The 24,280-nt window shown below is 37.1% G+C and overlaps 1 protein-coding gene across 5 annotated transcripts in view; it reads right to left on the bottom strand.

Annotated features, from left to right (window-relative positions):
- LOC102691813 (coiled-coil domain-containing protein 91) overlaps positions 1-14,185 on the bottom strand; it is a 156,367-nt gene extending 142,182 nt beyond the window's left edge. For 2 of the 5 annotated variants that reach the window (XM_015352943.2, XM_015352946.2), the window contains exon 1: positions 3,158-3,234. In XM_015352943.2, the coding sequence (XP_015208429.1) occupies positions 3,158-3,197 (40 nt within the window). In that variant the 5' untranslated portion in view covers positions 3,198-3,234. Of the gene's footprint in view, positions 1-3,157; positions 3,235-3,268; positions 3,289-14,101 lie in introns of those variants that run through there. The other 3 variants (XM_015352944.2, XM_015352945.2, XM_069192356.1) reach the window with 3 other exon arrangements.
- Between the last annotated feature and the right edge of the window lie 10,095 nt (positions 14,186-24,280).

Below are 24,280 nucleotides of genomic sequence, written 5' to 3'. Positions count from 1 at the left end.
AATACATAACTGACAATGCTGCTGATGGCATTTTACTGTGCAAAGTGGAAAACTTTTTAGTGCACTGGCAAGAGTAGACAGAAATGAATTCCTCATATTTTGGCAAGGGAGTGTCATTTACTGCTCAGGAGTACCGCAAAGTTTGAGATCTCTGAACTGCTGAAGCATAGTGAAGCACAGCAAAGTGCTTCAGCTATGCATATTACACCTCATTCTCACAACAATGGCAAGGGAAATAGATATTTCTAAACTTTGTATAAAGTCGCTGAGAACAAATACAGTTTAGACCACGTTTGTAAGCTCTAGGCTCTAGTTCCTGGGTGCTTGCTCTTTGTCACAGAAGCGGTTTTCTTTCTTAAGTCAGTCTGTGCATGAGACCGTTCATGTGTATGATTGATTGATTTGTTTAATTGTTTCAGTAGATTAAATACCATCACATCACTACATGGTTTAAGCAAGCTCTAAAGATCTAAAATGTCTGCCTTATTCAAACCATATAAGCATTCTCTGAACAACAGGATGCATGAAGTCAGAAAAAACAAGTATATATAACAAGTATCCCCTTGTCCTGTTTCAACTGGATAAGCAAGTTAAAAATAAATCCTAAAATAAAAAATAGAAATAATATGATAATAAGTAGAACTGGGTGCCGTGGGCGACCCTGGTCTTGTAGTGATGCCCTCAGTTTCCAGGGTGTTAGCTGTGTCTGGTCCCACTGAGGAAAGGAGCTAGCGCCTCACACCTTGGCCATCTCGAAAGCCGATCTGGTGCCGCGACCTTAGCTGCTTACGGGGTTGCACGCACGAGAAACAAAAATGTTGAAATCATTGCGGGGGAGTAAGTCCTCGCAGTTTTCTTGGACAAAAAAGAAAAGGAGGAAACGCTGCCATTTCTGTCTGGCGCTGCCACGCTCCAGCAGGGTGGCATTTCCACCATCGCGTTCGAGCGCTGCAGGGCTGCCATCTGCATCCATCTCAGCCCTCCGGATGCCAAAGACTGCATCACAGAACAGGCAGGGAGGACAGGGCTTCGCTACACGACCTTTAGCTTGAAAGGGATCCATTTAAAATAGCATATGGATAAATAAATAAAGTGTAAGTGAACTGTAATTGGCCAGGAAGTGTGCCAACAAGGGATCGGTTACAGTATAAGCTGGTAAAAAACACTTGGCACCACTTTGGATTGACGACTGGAAAGTCCAAAGTAGGTAGTCTCGTTCTTGTGGAACTTCTTAACATGATTTTGATTTATTTTTATTTTTTTTTTGGAAAACAGGAGAGGAAAAGCTCTGAAAAAAAAGACCGAAAACGTATTTTCTTTAATAGACATGGTTGTCTGCTTATGGCTCAAGCTAGAAGAAAGCTGTGGCTTGGCTTTCCTGTCCCACAGCAGTGAGTTAGACCTTTACCCTTAGGTATCTGCAGTACAAGTTATTTTTCCTTGCACTTCACCTCACTATCCTGTTAGGATTAATGTTTCAAATTTTGGAATTTATGGCAGCTTTCTGAAATGTACACAACGAAAACTTCCCTGTAACATGGGTTTTCAACACCTAGCATTTGTTGAGAATAATGTGAAATAAAACTTGTTCTGTGGAACTTTCACTGCACAAGATAAATGGCTTTTCCTTGCGCCAAATATTAAAGCAGAAAACAAATGGATACTCTATAAGAAGTGTTTATTCTCCAACATAAACTGGATAAGAATCGACAGCATGACAACATAGTGTGAAACCAGCAACTGCACATAAACTAATGACAAAGGCTGCAACAGCCTAATTGTGTAGAAAAAAACTACAAAGCCTAGAGTAATGACTTGACAGCTGGCAAAGGTACAATATGACACAAAGCTAAAGCATGCAGTTATACAGCCACATTGAGAAGATACATGAACCTGGCTATTAGTTTGTTTTCAGTTACACAAGAGTACAGTACAACAGAAGAAATTACAAACAGAAGCCTTCCAAGACTGGGGGACCAAGTAAAGCATCCACAAAACCCGAGAGAAAAATTGTTTCAGATGGTGGCAAAAACCATAAACCACCTCAACATTGGAGGCACTCAGGAATTATTTGGATGAAAGAGAAGCATTTCATAGGTGGTTGGGTAGAGCCTAATACAGAAAGAAATGGATCACTGCTATGGCACCTACTTATAGTGGGCATTCTCAAACAACTAAGCTACTGAATTTAGTTTAATCTTTGCCTTTTGCAAATAAATCAGAATGCATTACCCAAATAAAATTAACCTTGTAGAACCCTACAGTTACCAATGCTTTGTGACTTTAGATTTCCTTATACATTTGTCCATTATTACAAAGTACAGTTAATAAGTAAAGTATATTTGTGGATCATCCACTAAGTATGCTTCCCTCTGAGGAGCTTGTTTTTCAGCATGGTTACTCATGTCCACAAACCTTTTCTATGCTGGCACAGGTAAGAATTAAACTATAACGTAAGGATTCTTGTAAAATGATCTGTGTGTTAAGAACATCTTCTTAGCCCAAGAATATTGCCATCTTCATTTTCCTGACATGCCTAAGGGTTTTTGATGTTGTTGATGATTCTGAGATATTTGCCCCAATGTCAAAATCCCACACGCTCCAAATAATGGTGCAGAAATGGCACCATTCAACATCATTTTATGGGAGGATTCATAGCCATACAACACTATGACAGACATATCAAATTAAAATTCAGTGGTCAAATCCAATTCAAGTGTGCACAAGTTCAGAGATTGGTAATGAACCAGAACTGAAAAATATCTCAATGTTTTGCATTTGAATTGTAAATGACATTTTTTTGTGAATGGGATTATCAATTCCATATTAATTTAACTAGAAAATACACATTTTGCACACAATTATTGTATTGAATTGCTTCAATCATTCACTGGCTATGGCTCAAGGTCGTCAAATAACTTTAGCAGAAGCTTTGTAGCATCTAGACACTCCTTCCAAGACCATCACACTTACTGTACATCTCCATATTGACTGGCCTGTTGTACACAACACTTTGTGTATCATTCTGCATGGCTATTGCCATACTTACTGATGTCTAACAGGGTGGTCTACACCAAACCTTGATTCAGCACTAAAAAGTAGTTGGCTCTACTGCTGGCATATCTACAGAGATTACTTAGATTAGACTCCAACATACCAATTGCACAAAGGCTTTGTTCTCTTGATAAGCATGGCATATTGGTTTTCTGTGTTTCTTTCTTTATGTTCACCAGGCTTGGCATTCAGACTTCTTAAATCATCTCCTTACCTGTGCCACATCAGCTTGCTCACTAATGAAACAATAAATGAATGAATCAATTAGTCATTATTGCCCCCAACACATTTAATCAAATTCCAAAATCTCACAAATGTATTTTTCTAAAGTGTGCAAGCATAAATATAATATTTTTATGCTTAGTTAACATGTGTGAGACTGGAATTGAAAGCAATGATTTGGACAGAAAATGAACTTTAATGAGTTTTACTGACTCTCACTCTGACAAGTAGATTATTGTTTGAAAACGTCTTACCCAAACATAAAGTGTATTCAGTGGCTTAATCACTTTCAGATGAACAGTTCCAGATATGAGAAGGCCATTCAGCCCATCTAGTCAGTTAAATCGTTAGCACTGCCTTCACCAACATGGCTGGGTGGCTTGTAACATACTCCCACAACCTTTTTGGGCAAAGAAGTGCCTAATCTTTGCAGTTTTCTTTCCATATGGTCTCCTCTCGTGTCCTAAGGTTCCTGTTTCACTGCAGATTCTGAAAAAAATCCAGTGGGTTCACTTTGTCAGTGCCTCTGAAGATTTTGAATATGTGTACCAGGTCCGCTCATAGTCTCCTGTATTCAAGACTCATTTCAGTTTCTTTGGCCTTTCTCTGTAGGCCATTCCCCTAAGACCAGGAATGTTTCTGGGCTGAGTTCAGAGCAGGAATATCTTTTTTATAACCCACTGCATTGACTCTCCTTACCTTCAGAGTACATTCTCCTACACCTGAAGAACTATACTTCTAACTGTAAGTTTTAAAAGAAAGGGCTTTACTCATCCCATCACCAGATAACAGAAGCAAACAAGTCTTGGATTAATACTGTATGTGTATCTCATGCCAAGATTTTCCATTAAATGCTCAATACAATAAGAATCAGGTACAATTCCTGTAAAAAGAACTTTTAATTTCATATTTGGGAACTTAGATTGCACTGTTGCTGCAAGGTCACAAAAAACACTTTCTTTCCATGCACATCAGTCTGGGACTCTGTACTATTGCTTTAAAAGACTATTTTCCAGAAGCAAGAAAAATTTCAGCGACAGACTTTTTTTTCTTTTATGAGTTCGTGGGGTTCTACTTTTCATCCTCCTCTGTCAATTGAGGGAAAGCATGTCTGTGTCTATATGTGCCCTACAATGGACTGATGTCCCATCCAGGTGTATCCTGACTTGAGCCTGGATGAAGAGGTTAAAAAAAAGGATGGATAATGTTAAAATAAATCAGGAACCTCCTTAATCTCGATCTAATGTTATCGACTGTTGCTTGACAAGTTTATTCCAAACTCCTTTCCATTGCACAACAAAAATCTTAAAAATTGGTTTTCCTTAAACAAAGTTTGTAAGAGTAGGAAATTGGCAGAAAATCAGATTAGAAAATTAGAAGAAAAAAAAACAGAAAAAAGAAGATTTAAGGAAAAACATTCCCAATGGAAGTAATTTACCCTAGAGTGACAATATAAGGCCCTGCCATCATTAAATCATTATTAAGCTTGGGGAAATGGCTGGTCATATTGAAAAGTTGTGCTCCTTTAAATTAAAAAAAACTCTGGTTCATACTGTAAAACTAGACAACTCAATCATGTTTTTAGTTTTTAGTTTGTTAGAAAAAATCTTTCCAATGATACACACTGGCTTAATCTGCCTTATTTAACCTTTTGAAGTACCACAGAGTTTTGAGGCAAGCCAACAGTCATTGTTAAATCAAAATTTAATATAAGAGCTGTTCATTGCATATCAGAATTTATAGGATCTATAATGTATTTGCGTATTATCATAAACTCCTTTTTGCCTGAGCTATCTGAAAGTGATGACACACACTGAGGATTTTGCCCCAAACAACTTTTAGCCACTCTTTGATAGCACATCCTACATCCTGAATCCTTGCTGAGAAACATTCCTCCAAAATGTCAAAATAAAACATAAACGGATAAGGCTGGCAGTGCTCTGTTCAGGAATCAGCTTTCTGTAAAAATCCTCCACTAAACAATGTCAACACCAGTTACCTTGTCCATATTTAGAAAAGCCTCTATGTCCCACAAAGCCTTACCTGTTTAAAATGTTATGTAACATATTTCTGTTATTCTGTAACTTAATCTAATGTAATTTCTATAATCTGCAACTGCTATAATTTAATTACATAATGTTTTAAGGTTAAGGTAGTCTGTTGTTAGGTTTATCACACCAAATTCACTAATACTTAAAATTGTGTCTTTCTGGCTGTCCCAAGCAAAAGTATTTGCAAATAAATAATTAGCCTTCATTTTCGAGAGCCGTCAATCAGAACTCCAATTTCTAAAGTTCTGCACATTTTTAAGATGTCTGTAATGGATTTAACAACCATATTCGGTTAAGACTCCAGAAAAACTTGGACACCATTTCTGTAAAAGTGCACCAAAATCATCATTGGAGAATTATGCCCTTGCTGCACAAGATCAAGTCTTCTGCTTTTCATCCACGGGAGAAACATGGTTGTTTCTTTACATTCTTTTCAGTGTGTGTCAGAAATGAAAATCACTTTCTTCTTTGTATTTTCTGTTCCACAAATACAGAGATCTCACTTAGCAGGTCTAATAAGGCAGCAAACCACAATAATTGCTCTGATTTCATTCCCTGTTACACTACTTGCCCATTGGTGGCTCATTTGGCCTGCTCTTTTATTGTTTTACAGAATTATTTATGTGACTCAAGTCAGCTGGATTTCCTCTTGGAGCCTTAATGCAACAGGGGAGTTACATAATTCTTTATAACTGTATCAGTGGAATGTATAAAAAGTACATAAAGAGCATCAAAAAAAGAAACAGGTTGAATGATGACTTATAAATATTTATTACGGCACACCACGGTAAAAGCACAGGAAGGATGATAAAACAAAATTATGGAAAGCACAGAAAGGTGCACAATGATTGGTATGACTCATCTCAAAAGTCCAAGTCCTAAAGTGATACATAGGAGTCAACATATTTATTCATACAGTATACCCTCTATGAATTGTAACTGAAAGTTGATTTATCATGAAAATCTAGGTGTACATTCAGCAATTTTGGATAGAAACAAAATAACTTGTATGATTTCAAGATGTAAGATGTAGAACAGATGATCTGATAACATTTTTAAATGCATGGAGTTCAACTTTATTCATTTTTAGAACGGTCCTTTGACTTTGATAACATTAATGAGGCACTACTGGTAAAGTTCTTAAATTTGGTTCTTAAATTACTGATGAGGGACATTTGAACAGTTCTGCATACAGAACATCGCCAGTTTCTCTAGGTTGCATGACATAAACTTAAAATTACCTACTAGAGACTATGATAACCAATCAAGAAAAGTGCTCTGTTCAGGGACACATAAGAAACACTGATTTTTATTTAATCTTTTACTCAGTTTGAGGCACACCTTGTATTAAAAACACTTTCAAGCTTATTTAAAGCCATGTTTGAGATTCATTACAAAAGGCAACAGTTTGGGCTAAAAAATCTTAGAACCTTTATAACCTATTTGTTCCTTAGTTCTAACTAGGACAACAGGACCAAAAGTAAAGCCGAATAGACCAAGTCAGAAGGGATTACATTATTTTTCACCATGATCTTCATCTTTCTGTTTCTATGGGACTATACACCCCAGATTCACTAGGTCAACCTCAGATGGTAATTTTGGAGACAGGATATTGTGACGGTGCTGCAGAATTCCAAAGATTCTCAAATATTCCCCTTTGTGTGATGTTATCTCCCATAGCCATGTTTCTACCCGCAGGCTGGATCTTAAACTTTCTTACACCCTCTCTCTGGTGCAATATTCTTGAACATTTTTATGAAAGGCACCACAGTTAAAGCTGTCACTATTTTAAATTAGTTTAAATGTTTTTATATAACTGACTGCATTTGGATCAGGTCACTGATATTTTACTGTAGATCACCCATTAAGTGGAGGCAGGCAGTTGGGACAAGCAGCCTGAGCAAGTCCACACAGCCCCAGGAGGTGTTCAAATCCTAATATGAATGCAGGTGGTTTCCATAGAGACTGAGGGTTGCAAGTTCTAGCTCGCTCAGGTGAAACAAGATGTTTAGATGTTTCTTATCTTTTCTTTTCTATGATGAGTGTCTTATTTCTGTGTTCAATCTCCTTAGATATCCAGTGCCACCATAGTGACCTCTAGAAGCTTCTAGGAACTTTGAGAAACTAACAGGTAACTGGAAAATGTTAGAGGATTAAGTATACAGCAGCTCTTTTCAGCACGTTCCAGATATGAATAAACCAGAATATTGTGCACTTCAAAATATGCAGTGCTACACAATAATATCCAGCCCTTCCAAAGATGTTCTATTTTTGTGAATTACTAATTATGTATGATTGTTTTTAAATGGTATATTTTCAAAACTTTAATAATCAATTTTAACACTTTTAAAGGTGAAATGAGGCAGTCAATAAAAGCTGCAAAGAAAAATCCAAAACTAAAATACAAATTACATAATTTATCACACCTCTCAGTCAATACAGCTGCCCTTTTTTTGAATAAGTCTTTGCCAACTTTGCAGATTGAGATGGTGCAATTTTTACTTATTCTTCTTTACAAACATGCTTCAGCTCTGTCACATTGGTTAAGTATTTTTTAAGTATTGGTTAAGAACTTTAATCTTGCCATAGTCAGGACTTTAACTGGACTGCTAAAGGACATTCACTTGATTCTTATTATTCCAGTGTAGCTTTAGCTACTTCACCTGTATTTTGCTCCATCCATTTCCCCCCAGTCATGGCAGGCCTCTCAGTACCTGCTGATGAGAAGCAGTCCCATCACATAAGGCTGCCACCATAATACTTGACAATGGAGATGGTGCTGACTGGTGTCTGATTTGCTTGCTGGTTTGCATCACATGAACCCCCTTGCTTTTAGACCAAAAAGTTCGGTTTTGTCTCATCTGACCACAAAGCCTTTTGCCACATATGAAGTACCACTTAAAGACGTTGTTGCAAACTCCATATATAATTTGAGATTTTTTTTCAGTTCTATACAGGTCAGCTACAGTATGTGCAGTAACCAAGATATTGTTGACTCATGAAAATGGACAACTCTATAACTTTATCCACGTTGCTGTTGGCATCTCTAACCAGTTTTCTCTGTGCTCAGCTGTTCAGTTTGCAGAGACAGCCTGATCTACGCAGTGTCTGGATGTAATGGTACACCAGCCACTTCTAAGATTGATTTAATCACGTTCATAGGAATATTCAGTGTCCAAATTTATTTACAGCCATCTCCTGATCTTTACCCTTCTACAACTTTATACTTTGTAGTTTTGAAAGTTTGTTGGACTTAAGAACCTCATAGAGAGAAGTGCATTCTGAAATCAGGTGAAACCAATATTATAGGCCTTTTGTCTGACATACCCATTCATTCAACTACAAAAGTGTTCAATATAAACTTTCAAGTTCTTGAAAAAAATCTCACTTTAAAAATGCATAGACATAACTGTAATACAGGAGGATAGGGATGCATACTTATCCACCCATTATTTCACTTAATGATGACTATGAAAATAGAGCCACAAGTTTTTCTAAAACAACCAAGAAAACAGCTCTCATACCTCTCCACTACTATAACTTCAACAAATAATAACCAAAGAATACAAATGGTGTGATTGTAAGGTTCATTCATTATTTTAAATTAATAGCCGTTACACAGAAGAGTGTGGAATGTGGGCTCATGTTCTTTCCATTACAGCATATATCATTTCTAACAAGACAACACACCACCTGGAACACCTCAATGGCCATTCTGGCAGATGAAGGCTGCCTGAGAATGAGACCTGCGATTACTTGGGTCTTCATGTCCTTGAATGAAAGTTACCTTCTCTGAATATATTATGTGAAAAGTAACAGTTTCTCCACAATAAAATGACACACAGAGGTGTCTTCCATCCAAAACACATTCTCCAAATTCTTTGGCATCCATCTTAGGGCAACAGAAGAAGTACAGTGATATCTTATCATGACGAGTGCACGGGTGCAGCTGTTACAGAGGGTTTCTAAGCACTTGTGAAGAAGTGCTTGGCTTTAAATGTGACTGAGCAGCCCTTTTTAGGATCTGCCCTGCTCTTCTCTTTTTATGCAGCAGGCTACAATATGTTCAATCAACAATGTCTGTTTCAGCACTACTCACGAGATACCAAGTTCAGAGTTAGCTCCTTTCTACAGTTTAAAATGTGGGACCTGGTACATCAGAACCCTCATGGACTGTACAGATAATGGATTGTGTTGTATTTATGGCCTGAGACCTATAGAAATATGACAGTGACATTGCCACTCAAGAACAACTCATTCCTGACAAGCTGAGGAATGGCACCTCAAGAAACATGGAAATTACTTCATCTTCTTCTGAAATCTTCTTCTACTGATGAAGAGCAACTCCTGACTCTTCTTCTCTAATAAACAGAAGATCATGATGTCTACATGATAGGTCCGACTCAATTCAGACCATAAAACCAAAATTCTTTTATTCTTTGAATCCTCAAGGAGGACAGGCTCATTTGGCCAGAAGACGTCAACACCAGATTTAGAAAAGGAAAGGAAAGAGTTGGAGATGAGTACCTTTGGAGTTCACTTCTACTTGCCAAATGATCACATTGGTGTGTCACTGTTTCACCAGAAAAACAGACACTAAATATCCAGACAACATTTATGACCCAAACAATGGCACCTGATTGACTATATGTCACCATTGAAGTCCAGAACAACAAAGATGCCCACATTAAAAAAGCATTGCAGGGTGCTCCTGCTGGAGTGAGCATTGTCTTATCTCCTAAATATTTGGTTTTGTCTGCAAACTGACTCGCAAACTTGCAAAAGAAGCAGTGACCATGGAAAATAAATATTAAAGCACTACAGGAAACCACCAAAAAAAATTCAATGATTGCTTTAGGGAAAAGCAAATGTCATTACTTATATATTCATGGGAATAATTCAGATATTTAGAAATTGTGTAAAGTTTTTTGAAGAAAAGCAATCTGTGTTTGACTTGTGTGCTTATAAACTTCCAGTACTAGAATGGTAACGATCAGATGTCAATTGTAACAGGAGCTTTACAAGAGCCTCATTCATAACCTAGATTACAAAATATGAAAATCCCTTTCGTAAAGATCATTTAAAACAATGAATGGCCCTCTGTCTGAAAACTAACAGTTTCAAATCTTATGCAAATTTGTGCCCACAATTTATTGTTGCCTTTATAAAACAAACACTTGGGTGTCTATTATGGCAGTTCTGAACAGGGTGTAGCAGAAAGAAGTGTGAAATTAGATAGTTCTACAGTACAGTGTTCCTACCACTACTCTGGATTCAAAACCCTCCCAAATTTAAGTGAAAATGCACAATAATAAGACAAACAGCACAGCAGTCTTTCATATCTAGAAAATGGCCTTAGTCCCTAGAACAAAACTGAGGTGCTTTTGCACATAAAGCAACAATAGTTCAGCTGGTTTTGAGTTCACATGATGCCACAGCACTTCAGCAAGAACGGTCAGTTATGAAGTATCAAAGTTGTAGTTTTATTTTTTGTGCAAACTGCCACATTTATTAACTGTTTCTTCTTAATCATGCTTTAAGCCCTTTCATCAGAATGTTCCAAACTGATAACGAAACAAACAGCTGTTTCACTCCAGCGCAATGCGTCAAGACAGGCTAGGGCATAAGCAAAACTCCAGAGATCAAGGAGGCATCTGTAAGGCTTACTTGGGGCAAACTACCTTGGAAAAGGTCAATGCTGTTAGCCCAGAGATCTGTAAATATCAAGAAGGACGTAATCAGTCAAAAGGCTACGTTCTTGTACAGCTGCGGACCCTTGCAGCTATCTTTAGGTTTTTTATTATTAGTGGGAAAAAAACACAGAAAAACGTATTTTATTACTTTTTTTACTCAAGATCTTATTTTTTCTTTTTGAAATTTTTCAGTCAGGGGCAGGACGTGAAGCTGCAAAGGCAGCTTCCAACGTTTCTCAAAATGCAGTTACCCAAACAATGCAAAGCTTTTAATTGAGATATATAAATTATATTTATATAACACAATAAAAACTGAGTCAAAAAAGGGCTAAGAGTCCACTTTTGCTAAAGCAAACTTTAAGATTTTCAAATAATCCTAAAACTGTTAAAATTACACTGCATAGGATCACAGTCCTGACTGATCACAAATTCTGACTGATTTCTTTCTGTCCTGCTTTGTTTTTTATTAGTTAAGGAAAGTAATGTTTGCAAAAGAAGGATGACTGTCCTTCCCGGACTGAACAAAAAAACGAGTGCTATTATGTTTTACACAGCACCTTTTTAGACACAAACTGAAGCCCAGTGTGTGGTTCTGTTCTCTCCCTTAGGAATGTGCAAGATGGAAGAATGAGAAGAGCTTCACTGTCTCAAACAATGTCTGTTTTTCTTGTTCCAAAAAATTAATAATCCATTACTGTTAAATTATTCAGCGATGGTAGAAATGTCAGGTGTCAGATTTATGGCTTAATAGGCACATAGATACTAAAAAAGATTTAATATCTCCATGTTGTAAAATATCACATTATTTATTTAACTGAGAGTAACAGGCATTAAAGCTACTGTAAGAGTAATGTATATTAATAAGGACAATAGTGTATGGATACCAGTAGATTAATGTACAGGGCTGTAAACACAAAAGACAAAGTCTATTAGGTTTGGTATTTTTCTGCATTCTTTACACAGCTTCTTGGACATGTCTTACATCATTATAACATAATAAATTATGGCTAAATTAATGTTATACTACTGAATTATAATAAAAAAGTGATAATTCATTATCTTCTTAATATGTACTCAATAATTGGTGGTTCTATGTATTTTAATTAGTGATATAAAAAGGATGAACAACTAGAATAATCCAGAATTATAGCAATTATTACTTAATAAGCATAGTAATCCAGAACTTTCAGATATAGAATTTCTCCATTATATATGCTGGAATGCAACCATATTTGCTGAAATGTGCCAAACATTACTGCAAAGAAGCCATACAGCAGCATCCATGAGTCACAATGGGCATCTACATTAAATGGAACTTTGTGATGAATTCTCTGGCATTTGACTTAAATAAACAGGTCTGTCTGGGACTGTCGGCTAAACTTATACAGCATGGCTCTCTTAGCTAAATTACTGTAACAGCACATCTGCCTGCGTGTCATATGATTCCTGCCAGCATTGGTAATAATATTGATGTATGCTTGCAGCAGTTCTCTCTATAGTTATACTATTCAGCCTCTTCAAATTTGCATACCCAATTAAACATTCAGGACACAGGAGACACGTCTTTCCACACAGTTTTGACAGAATTTGGAACCAAGTCAAGTTGTTAAAGCTCACGGTGGGATCTTCAAGCAACAGTTTGAAACAAGGATGCCCAACTTCAGTCCTTGGGGATTGGAGCCCTGTGGGTGTTCTGCCTTTTTTTTTAAACTGCAAATGGCTGAAGAAGGGACAAACTGGTCCAGATACTGTAAATCTTAACTGGATCAATTTAATATTCTTCCTAAGGGAAACCAATAGTAAATGCAAGTGTGAACATTAGGACTAGCCTACAGGTGAAAACTCTGAAACTGTATTACATATCACAACACAGGAGTTTATTCACTTGTACTGTATAATAAAGGCCCTGGGTAATTTATGGCTCTGTTAGACCTGTACAGTAGTCTCAAGCTATACATTCAGACAACTAATTCATATAATTGAAGTACAAAGGCTGTCACATCACAAATAACAATAAAAATAGGTGAGCACAAAAAAACAAGTAAAAAACCATATAATGCTGGTTTTCAATCTCACAAAAACATTTGTTTCAGAATTCACATTCAGCGCAAATTGAAGGGCAATGAAACTTTCAATGGAGTCATTTATTCATTCAGCCACTTCAATGAGATGTTCTGGCAGGTTGACATCAAAATGCTCTGTATTACAAATAATACAATACAATATTGCACCTGAATATTGATGCAATATTGAATGTATAGTACATATTTTTGTCTATAACATTACTGTACTGCATAAGCAAAGAACATAAGAGTTTGGAAGAGGACATCAGTAGATGCCATTAATGTCTTCTTAAACACATGTAAATTGTACAACAAATACAGCCGCACATGATTCATTAAGTCTGCGTCAATGTACAGTACGTTTGCTGTGCTTGGGTAGTAAACTTATTATACATCTCCACCAATAAGTGATGCAATGCTTTTGTCCCAGCGTGCGAGGTCGACTATAAACATGTAATGTACACCATAAATAAACTCGCATTAACAATTTAAAGCCAATACGTTCAATGCTTTTTTACTTATGGTATGATACCTAGTTATAAAATGTCATCAGTAAAACCCAAAACCAGCATGACAGCACCTCCTCAACGTTAATCAAGTCACATATTAAACTGTCGATAATACACAATTCAGAAGTTTAACCTGAACTACCAGTAACTAGTATCTGGAACTTAGCTATAATTACTCATCTTAATTTCATACAATCGAGTAAATACGTATGTAGTAACTGATTTTAAATTCTTCGTTCACTGGAAAACGCTAGTTCTTTAATCAAGTATCTTAAAAAGTATACAAGTTCAGGAAACTGGTCACAAGACCTGTGGTACGCATGTCCTGCTCGTACAGTACAAGCATTGTAATGAATGACCAGCTAGAAAGGAGAGGGGATGTCAAGATTATTTACGTATGAAAACATGCTAACGCAAGCCGACATAGGAAACTCCGCAGACAAAAACACCATGAAGCAACATAGGTGCATATGTTTTCATGTAACGATGGATATACAAACAGGGTTTACCTATACACGAAGATCTTCTCTGTCTGTGTGTTAAGGGGTATACCTGCAGTAGGAAACAGTCGACCCGGAAGTGCTAGTGTGGCGTACGTAGTGTGTGATTTGAAAAGAGCAAGGAAACAGTAGACAGTTTTAAGCACAAGAACATGAAAAAGTAGTCCTTCGCTAAATGAACGCTTAAAGCAAAATGAGAGTTTATTTTCATTGCTCCCAAACACTGCATCGCGTGTGTAGTGCCACTGAAATTTCTAAGCAACTTTACCAATGTACCAACGTTTACCGGTGTATGTTTGCGTGTGTGGTTTAGCTGTGTTTGATGCAGCATTTCAGTGCTGCTTTAAGACCGAGAACTCGGGAAAATAATAAATTCGACTATCCACCATTCTCTGTACGTTTCTCATTGTGGGGATCGTGGCCATGTGAGTTAATTATGTTACACAGGTGGTATGCATCCAGTATTTTAGAATTCTTCCCCTTAAGCAATTTTCAGTTTTAATCGTATATAGCGTCTTTCCATCCAGACGATTCTCTGGGCTCTGTGGATAATTATACATATAAAAAAGTACAATACACAAAAATACGATAAAACCATGTATCTATGTGTAATTAAAAGAAAGATAATAAATTGAAGGACCGTGAAAAAAGTAAGCAGATGGAGTGTTTTTAATATGGTCAGGAGGAGTATTTCCAAGAAGTGGGGCTGCCGCTGAAAAGGCTGTTTCCTATTTTACAATATGATGTTCTTGAAATGTCAATGACGTCTTTATCTGTCTATTCTAAGATCTCTGAAAGCACCAGTATTATAACTTTCATTTGAGTAAATCAGATATGCAAATAAGAATTATTTGAAATATAGTCAAAATATAGCTAAAATATATAAAAATATAAAAATATTGTCAAAATACGTGCATTACTTTTATCGTCTACTTGGACGCTCTCTTAATTCCCTCAGGGTGATATTGGCTGCTTTTAGCCAATGCTTTGCATATAGGCACGTATTATCTCGTTGCCTCAAAGAACACTAATTTCTGCACATCTGATATTCATTCCACACCAGGTTTCCTCGTAGAGATTTTGATACCTTTTTACTTTGATTTGCTAATGATAGCAGTTATAAAGATAACAGGATAACTGGAATTATTCCTAAGAGGAATTTGGAATGAAGAATGATCAGTTTTGCCAACTTTTTACGCTTGACAGGGAACTGAAAATATATCACCTTCCTTGTGGAGTTTTCATGTTCAGTCTGTGTCCATGTGGGCTACCTCTTGACTGCTCTGGTTTCCTCATGCAGTCTAAGGACATCCCATCCAAGTTAACTGGTGTCACAGACTTGCCCCCTGTATGGATATGAGTGACTAGATGTGTGTGCTCTGCAGTGGACTGGTGCCCCATCCAGGGTGTATTGCCTTACTGTCAGTGCCTGCTGGGTTAAACTAAGACTCACTGTAACCCACTGTAGCCTGTTACAGTGAGGTTAAAATGAGCTGTTACGGGAAACAGTTATTCATTTGATTTTCCTAGCATTTTTTGGTTTTCATACAGAAATGTATACTGTAATACCTTCAATGTTTTTTTTTCTGCTTTTACCTTCCAGATTTTCACTTCCTTTGATTGCAAAGTGTACCAGCAGTCTCGAAATTACTAATTGCAGCTCTTACAGAAATTACCTTTTAAACTAAATAAAACAATTAGGAATTATAGATAGACATTATATTATCCAAAAACATAGGAAACCAATTTAGATTAGACATCAGTGACATGAAAAAAGCAAATCATCAAGGCACTTTTGCAAGGAAAGGTAGTTTTGTTGTTTTAAATAGACTTGGATATGAGAGTTTCTAATATGGGTTTATCCTGAGATTTGGGCACAGATGCTGGGTATTTCTATATTTTCCACAAATTGACTGAAATTGACTATTTCTTCTACATTGGCTATTTCTTCAGTACTCTGCCTTTCGGAAATACTATGTGTCCTGTAATATTCTGAACATATTTTACAGGATAAGTAGAAAAAAGAGTCATCAACTATGGTTGTAAAAAGCTAGATCCTTGACTGGTGATATTCCACTCACTCCTTTTACGGGCCTGAGGCCAAGAGTTTTGCTTACTTGGATGGGACCACAGGAGAGTTTACTCTTTGCTGTTATCAAGAGTTTAGGTGACCATTAATGTACGTTAATTCCCCAAGTTCTTGATAATGAGAGTTTGCAAATCAGAGGAGACAATCCAGCTGACCTAGCTCGTTTTGTTTTAGGTAGTTACAGTAGTTGGCGTGAGGATCTTATCCAGCTGCTTCTTGAAATAAGCATTGAAATGTGCTTCGATACCATGCTGGGTGTCTTTTTCAGACTCCACAATACTTTGTGTAAAGACGTGCCTCACGTTTTCAGTTTTAAATACACATCCGCTTAGTTTCCATTGGTTTCCTCAACATGTTTCGCTGCTGATTCTGAAAGGATCCAAACAGATGATTTTGTTAGTGCCTTTCTGGAATTTAAGCATTTGAATCAGATCTCCTCTGGTTTTCATCTTAAGTAATTAACATTAATTCTTTGGGAAAGATTCAATCTGTGCTTTTTCCTGGATATGAGACCGATTTAACTCCCTGTTTAACTTTTATTTTTACTGTCATGTCAGTGTTCTAGAAGTGCTCCAATAAATGCAGCTTGCCTTTCAGTGCAGAGAAGTGAAAAATATGTTTTGCCTTGTTCAGCCAATGACAGGAAGGAATTCTTCAGGGAGAATGAGGACTATGGAGGTAATGATCCTGCTCCCCTTGGAAGAAGCAGTAGAGAAGCTGTCTTTCATCTGTTAAGCTTTGACTGATTTTCAGTTGTCCATAATTAAAACTTCCTCTCACTGTGCTGTTTGTGTTGTTCATTTATCCATCCATACACTTAACACGTGGGTTTTCCATTAGTGAAGTCTGTTGACATTGTTATGGTAAATCTGAATACTGCCAATGAGAGAGAATGTTCTGTCGAGATGTACAGTATATATGAAGAAAATATGAATATATTTTTCTACCTCTGTGAACTCCTTTACAATGTTTCATTTCTGTTTTGAAGAATACTCAAGAAAAGTTCTTTCAAAATCTTGAATGAAAGTGCTGCAGGATCAGCTCATTGGTTTCTTTGCTGAGGTGATTTGACATGACACTTCTTAGTCTGTCATCTGTATCTCCCAGACTTGCACAACACCACCAACCCGAGGTCCAGATTGCTGTCAGGAACAGGCCGGTCCCTGATGGGGTCCTGGCTGATGCTGAAAGAGAAGTGAGGAGACTGGTGGGCCCCTCAGACTTCACTGTGTGGATCTGGGAATTCTAGCTTTTCTCTGCAATGTTGTGGTATTAATTTTAATATCTTCTTAGCTGGTATGTGGGCCAAACCAGGGCACAGTATTCCACTGTGGTGTGCTCCACTGATATTGTTGATATTTGGAGTGTGTTGACTGCAGACGTCTGATGAGTGATGATAACCATGGCTTCCATTTTCCTTTTGATTTGTATAGGGCAACACTAACAGTCCAGGTTTATTCCCAGGTATCAGGTATTATGATCATTTTTTTTTATTCTTGTACTGAGAGCAGTTGAACAGGGCAGCTGAGACGACTGTTTTCAAGGCATTTGGCTAGGTTTGTCATATTTTTAGATACATTTCTAGAAAACAATCTGATCCTTCAAGTGAGGGTATTTTGAATATCTATTTTGATTATATCCACTGTATATACATGAACTTGTAGGCAGATGTTTATGGACATTGTGGGCATGTCAATGCTGGGGCTAGAATGGACCCAGTTTTAATTGGTATTGGTTGTCAGCTTCTATGTACCTTGTCAAGGCAAGGATGTGGCAAGGATCACAACAGATTCAGTTCAAACTATATCGAATTTGCTTTTCCAAGACCAGATCACTCAGTTGTGGCTTCATACTACAAAGCAGAAACCCATCTAATAGCTGATAACTGCTGCTTAGCATCAATATACTTGAGAAGCTTTTCACTTTTCTTGTCTCCTTACTTGGTTTGAAGATGCATACAGTATCTTGTTTGATGTATTGTATTTTTTTCAGTACTCACCCTGAGGAATGGGTGTTGGTGAAGAGAATAGCAAGACATTCCCTTGCTCGTGAGCCCAGATGCTTCAGGAACTCTGGTAATAAACCAGAAATACTAGCCACATTTACATCATTCATTTATGCAATGCATTACTCAGCCCCTCCACAGAGTGGGGCAAAAAAGTGGGAACATGGTTGTCAGAATTTTAGAGTTCTTTTTCTGAACACCTTGAGTGTTTGTCATCCACAGGGCCACACTTCCTCTTGCTGACAAATTGACGATAGCTGACAGGGCTTGGAGGGGTCTATTTCACAGATACCTCAGTAGCTTTGGTACATTTTGTGCATGGTGCTTCCTGGAAGGTCTGCCTAAGTTAAAAGATGGATCAAAAGATTGGGGAGTGGAGACCGTGATGAATCACAGGAGGCTTGTTGGGGAAGTTGCTTGCTGTCTTCCTAGCTGATGACAAAGAGGGGGAGGGGGTGACACCTGCTTGTGGTGCGCCATGCTATAAAAGCACACCACATGTCATCACATTGATGACCATATGTCCTGACAAGACTTCCTTTTGCTCCCTGGCATTAATATCCTTCATGTTAAAATAAACCATGGGCCCACTCTGGGGACCTTATCCCCAGGTACCATGGGTTGTGGTCATTAGTGTTTTTTTTTGTCTTTTTGGACTGAGAGCGCTAAAAAATGCCGTCTCGGAAAACTATTTTCGAGGCGTTTGATCTGACCTCCGTGCCTTGAGACAGGTTTGGTTTTCTCTAGGTGAGAAACTCTAGAGAAGGATGTAACTGAACATACTTGTATTCCAGGAAGCATGTATCAAGCGAGAAAGCCACTGATTTGTGATGAACAGAAATCACTGTGCTGCAGCTGTGCACCCCCTGAAATATGGCCATGAATGTTAAAGACAAACCCAAAAACAATCAAGTACATTTAAGAGGGGTTATTGAGTTTAATATGATTGTTGGAAAATAATGACTATATAAGGTCCCACTTTCATTGTGAAAACTTTAAATGAAGTTTAATGCTGAACAAATGATCATGTGGTGGGAGGTAAACTGATGAACTTGGAAGATTAAAAGAAAATGATTAGCATTAAAGCATTTCTCACATTCATCTCAAGAACAGCCTGAAGGCCACAGGGCTTTATCAAACAGATTGATGAACACCTGGCTAAATTCTATGAAAAGAGAGGAGAGAGAAGTTTGGAGGAAAATCAAATCTGCATCATTCTGAAAGCTATGGCCATTGAAAAAGGAAAACAAATATGTTTTTGGGTTGTTTTTAAGAGTAGCAATTTCAGATTAAACAAGAGGACTACAATAATGTATTGTTCTCCATTTCTGGAATCTTTGTATAGTCAGAGCAGAGAAAACTTGCACGCACTGCAATTAGCACTTACTTAGTTTTCACTTTCAAATTGAACGGCAACCTTGAGATTTTTCCAAAAATCTGGAAGCCATTATCAAATCGAAAATGATCAAAGCAGTTTTAATAGAATGTGACATTTAACCAAGTAGTTAGTTATCCCAATCTCTTAAAAATACACAGCTATTAAAAATCATGAGGAAAGAAAGAGCTTTATTTAATCAGATATCCAAAGTTGATTAGTTCCTGTTTAATTTACCTTTATTTGTCTTTTAGTATTCCCTTCTTATTATATTTGCTAAATATATTTAGTCAAAAGTGGCATCTTTTGACACTATTGCACTTATGAATACAGCAAACAAGACGAACTAGACAATGAATGATGATGAATTAGTATAGAGCTTTGCATTTACAGAGAAAATTATTTTTTTTCCAGAATTGATCTGCAAAATTAATGCACATGTCTGGGATGCTTGTTAAATGCATATTGCATCATAATAACTTCCTCCACTTATCAGCTGGGACTGCTTTGAGAGACGATTTGAAGTAAATCCCACAAGAATAGAAGCCTTGTCACTTCCAAGCATGTGCTTCCTCTCAGGCTGACCACACATACCAGCAGGAGTCTACCCATGAGTGCTGAGGACTACTGAGTAGCAGTTTTTATTTGTCTGTAGTGGCAAGAGACATTCACTTTCACCATACTTGGCATACCTGTGTTTTTAGTCCAGTGTAATGTTGCAAGACTTTAGCGTGTTCCCATACTCTCAGAAGATATTAATGTTCTGGTATGTGCAGTAACCAAGTATACATTTTCTTTAAACATATGATCTTGCATTTCCTGAATAGTTTCATAAGAACATTAGAATAGTTACAAACAAGCGTCCACTTGGCCTATCTTGCCCCCTTAGTAGTTAGTACATAAGTGACCCAAGAATCTCATTCAGCCATGTCTTGAAAGAAACCAGGATATCAACTTCAACAACATGAGCTCCTTCTTCCAGACTCCTACAACCTTTTGCGTAAAGAAGCATTTCCCATTCTCAGTTTTAAACACTACAAAAAAAAACTACAAAATGGGCTAGTTTGGCTGAATAGTCTATATGGGATGCTATTTGAACTTAAATGAAAAAAATAGGTGTTAGGACAATAAAACATGTTAACACTGAATCAATCTTTATCGGACAATTTTTGTAATGCACAATATATTTCATTAAAAGGTAAGCCGACAACATAAAAACATGTAAGCCTTTGTAACTCTAACACTTATGTCACTGAGATGTACATCAAAAACAAATTAACATAAAAAATGGTATTTCACTTTCAGTGAAAGTATTTCAGAACTGAAACAACTTATGTTAAGTCCCATATAAGCCATTTTAATACTGGATGGTGGCTTCAGACATTCCAGTATGGGACCATGATGGATTTCAGACTTATCAGCAGTTTAAATGTACTGAACGTCAAGCTAATATTTAATATAGACTCTTACAATATTATGGTGGACCTTATGATTCCACTCCCATATTATAATTATGTTTAAGCAATAACATGAATTGGAATTGCATGATTTCTGTGGAGTGGAGTTATGGATGCAATTTGGCAATAATTTAATTAGATGTAAGGACCAATTCTTGGCACAAACGTGTGTTAAAAGACTGTGAAGACAATGCTTCAACAGTTGCAAACTGTTAAACAATTGAAGTCAGGCATTTTTTTTGTCATGAGAACTCCCAGGACTGTAATTCTTACTGTCAAATCTAATTTGTATAGTACATGATATATCATTTATACAATGTATAAATATTTATATGTATGTGGTTCAAAAATATTAGGCACAGTGCCCTTTGAGGTCCTTTTACTTAAAGATGTCTGTGTACAGTATGTTAAAGCAGGAACCATGTCAGACCACTGGCTTGAAGATTATTATTAAAAACCCTCAAAATAAGGAGTCTAAACTTTTCAAATTATAGCACTGAGCGTAGTTAAAGGGTCATCTTTTTAGCAAGGCTCTGTTCATAAAGGGGCAAAAAAATGCAAAAGTGATATTGTACCACAGAAAAAATAACTATATGTCACAATTATAATTATGATCACATTAGACAAAAACATTTTAGATTACTAAAGATTAAGCAGCTTAGGTTTTAATTTGAAGGAATGTAAGTCGCTGATGAAAAAGAATTATTAATATGTTTGGTTTTGGTTTCCTTAGATAATAATTATGTAACACAAACCAGAAAACTGATGATTGAGCTGAGATAAGACACACAGAGAGGGTCCTGTGCCTTTGGCAATTACACTGGATCAAACACAATCCACCTGTACTGCTCTTTATTTCCTCTTATCTACCCACCATATAATTAACCTCAACGACAAAGAATTTGGAATAAGTTGTTTTACACAAGCAAAGTTTAGCAATAAAAAAATGGAGGCCCAAACAGTAGTTAAACCATTTATCTGTGCCCTCAATGTGTAATTATAGATAGCTCACATTCCTGGGAGATGAAAGATTTAACATCAATCTGCATTCGCGAGGAAATACGTTTTTATTTTACAAAACATGCTTGATATCTGATAGTAACAATTATATCTTTGGTAGCGAAGTCAAAAGGAATGCATCTGCAGTTAGTGTGGGTGCCAGATCTAGAAAAATAAACTGACAATTTCCAGAACTGGGCTCATCTCTGTAAATTCCACCTGGACAATCAGATAACATGGTAGTGAACTATTTTTGGTTAATTCTTTAGTTGCTTTTTTTCAGATTCCTGTAGAAGTTTTCCTGCTGCATCAGGAATGTTTTCATGTTCAGTGCCTTGTTAAATATTTAGGCTCTTGCACAGTTTTCACATTTTGTTACTTTAGGTTTGCAGTCTTCCATCCATCCATTTTCTAAAATGATTAATCCAATTCAGGGTTGCGGAGGAGCCAGAGCCTTCCCTTCTAGTAACGGGCACAAGACAGGACACACCTTGGATGGGAATCACAGGGCACACATAGACACAAACACTTAAACCAGAGCCACGTTTCCTGGAAGCCAATTAACCTATCAGTGTGTCTCTAGACTGTGGGTGGAAGCCCATGCAAACACAGGGAGAACGCACAAAGTTTATGCAGATAACAACCCAGGGTCACAACTGATCAACTGTTTCCAGGGCCCCAGTGCTGTAAGACAGCAACGCTAACCACTGAACCACTGTGCCACCCACTTGCAGTCTTGACACCTATATATTGGTATATACACTAACCATGGTTCATAAGATTTCAGTATAAATACACCTGCCTCATTCAGGTTGCTGCTGGAAGAGGTGTTAGTGGGGCCAGCAGGGGACATTCACCCTGCAATCCATGTGGGTCCTAATGCCCCAGTATAGTGGTGGGGACACTATACTGTAAACATGAGCCATCCTTCAGATGAGATGTAAAACCAAGGTTCTGACTTTCTGTGGTCATTGAAAATCCTAGGGCATTTCTGGAAAAGAGTAGGAGTGTGACCCCAGCATCCTGGCCAAATTTCCCATTGGCCCTTACCAATCATGGCCTCCTAATAATCCCCATCTATGAATTGGCTTCAGTACTCTGCTCTCCTCCCCACTGATAGCTGATGTGTGGTGAGCGTTCTGGCGCACTATGGCTGCCGTCGCATCATCCAGGTGGGGCTGAACGTTGGTGGTGGTGGAGGGGATCCCCATTACCTGTAAAGCGCTTTGAGTGGAGTGCCCAGAAAAGCACTATATACGTGTAAGCAATTTTTATAATTATTATCGTGAATTTCAAGAAAAGGTTCAATTGTAAATACGAAGGAGCTTTCAAAACAAGTCAGGGATAATGATCTATTAAGGCACAGATAAGGAGAAGGGAATAAAAACGTTTCAAAGACCCTTAATGTCTCTTCGAATATGAACAGATTCTTGAAGGAAGCCAAGGTATTGATTTAACTAATATAGTTATTTTATTCCATAGTCCTAAAAACCTTGCAACACCTTCTGTTTCAAAACACTTCCATTAAGGTTTCATTTGTGTACAGGAGTTTGTCGTTCAGTGTAGATTCTGAAAAAGTCCATGAGCATCTTCAGAATCAGTCCAGAGAGAGCTTCCACTTTTATACTTTTATATAAAAACAATATATTTTCTATTGTGTAGTGAGCAAGATTGTACTTAATATTTTAAATGGATTCTTACTAGCGTACTGTACAATTTTAACACAATATCCCTTGATTCAAAACACATACTTAATATAAACCCTAGCATTATGTTTGCTTTCTTAATTGCTTCTCCACATGGTGTACAAGATTTAAATGTATGTAAATATCCAAGTTATATCATAGGTAACCTCTTTAAATTCTATTTTTATCATTATGAACCTGTACTTTGTTTGCCCAGCCTTTAATTTTTGTTTCTAATTTTTTTTTAATTTCATTTATCTAAAAAAAAAATTGTAATTCTCGTATTTCAGTATAGTCTACAAATATGACTTATTATACCATAATAAAAAATAATCATGAATATAAATTAGGAAGAGCAAATGTCCTAGTACAGGTTCCTGTGGTTCTAGACTAATTATATTACCCCATTTGGAACATTCTCCCCTTTTTTATCTCTTTTCTACCCTTTATAACCATTTCTCAATCCAAACACACATTGCCCTGAATGCCTAACATTTTTTGTGCCTATGCATTTAATCTAGGTACACCCCATTGTATCCTTTGTGTGTGACCTGTTGTCACTTATTCAAAGAATTGTA

Source organism: Lepisosteus oculatus, chromosome 7 (genome assembly GCF_040954835.1).
Source record: "Lepisosteus oculatus isolate fLepOcu1 chromosome 7, fLepOcu1.hap2, whole genome shotgun sequence".
Taxonomy (NCBI): domain Eukaryota; kingdom Metazoa; phylum Chordata; class Actinopteri; order Semionotiformes; family Lepisosteidae; genus Lepisosteus; species Lepisosteus oculatus.
This window is presented reverse-complemented; position numbering and strand designations above follow the sequence as displayed.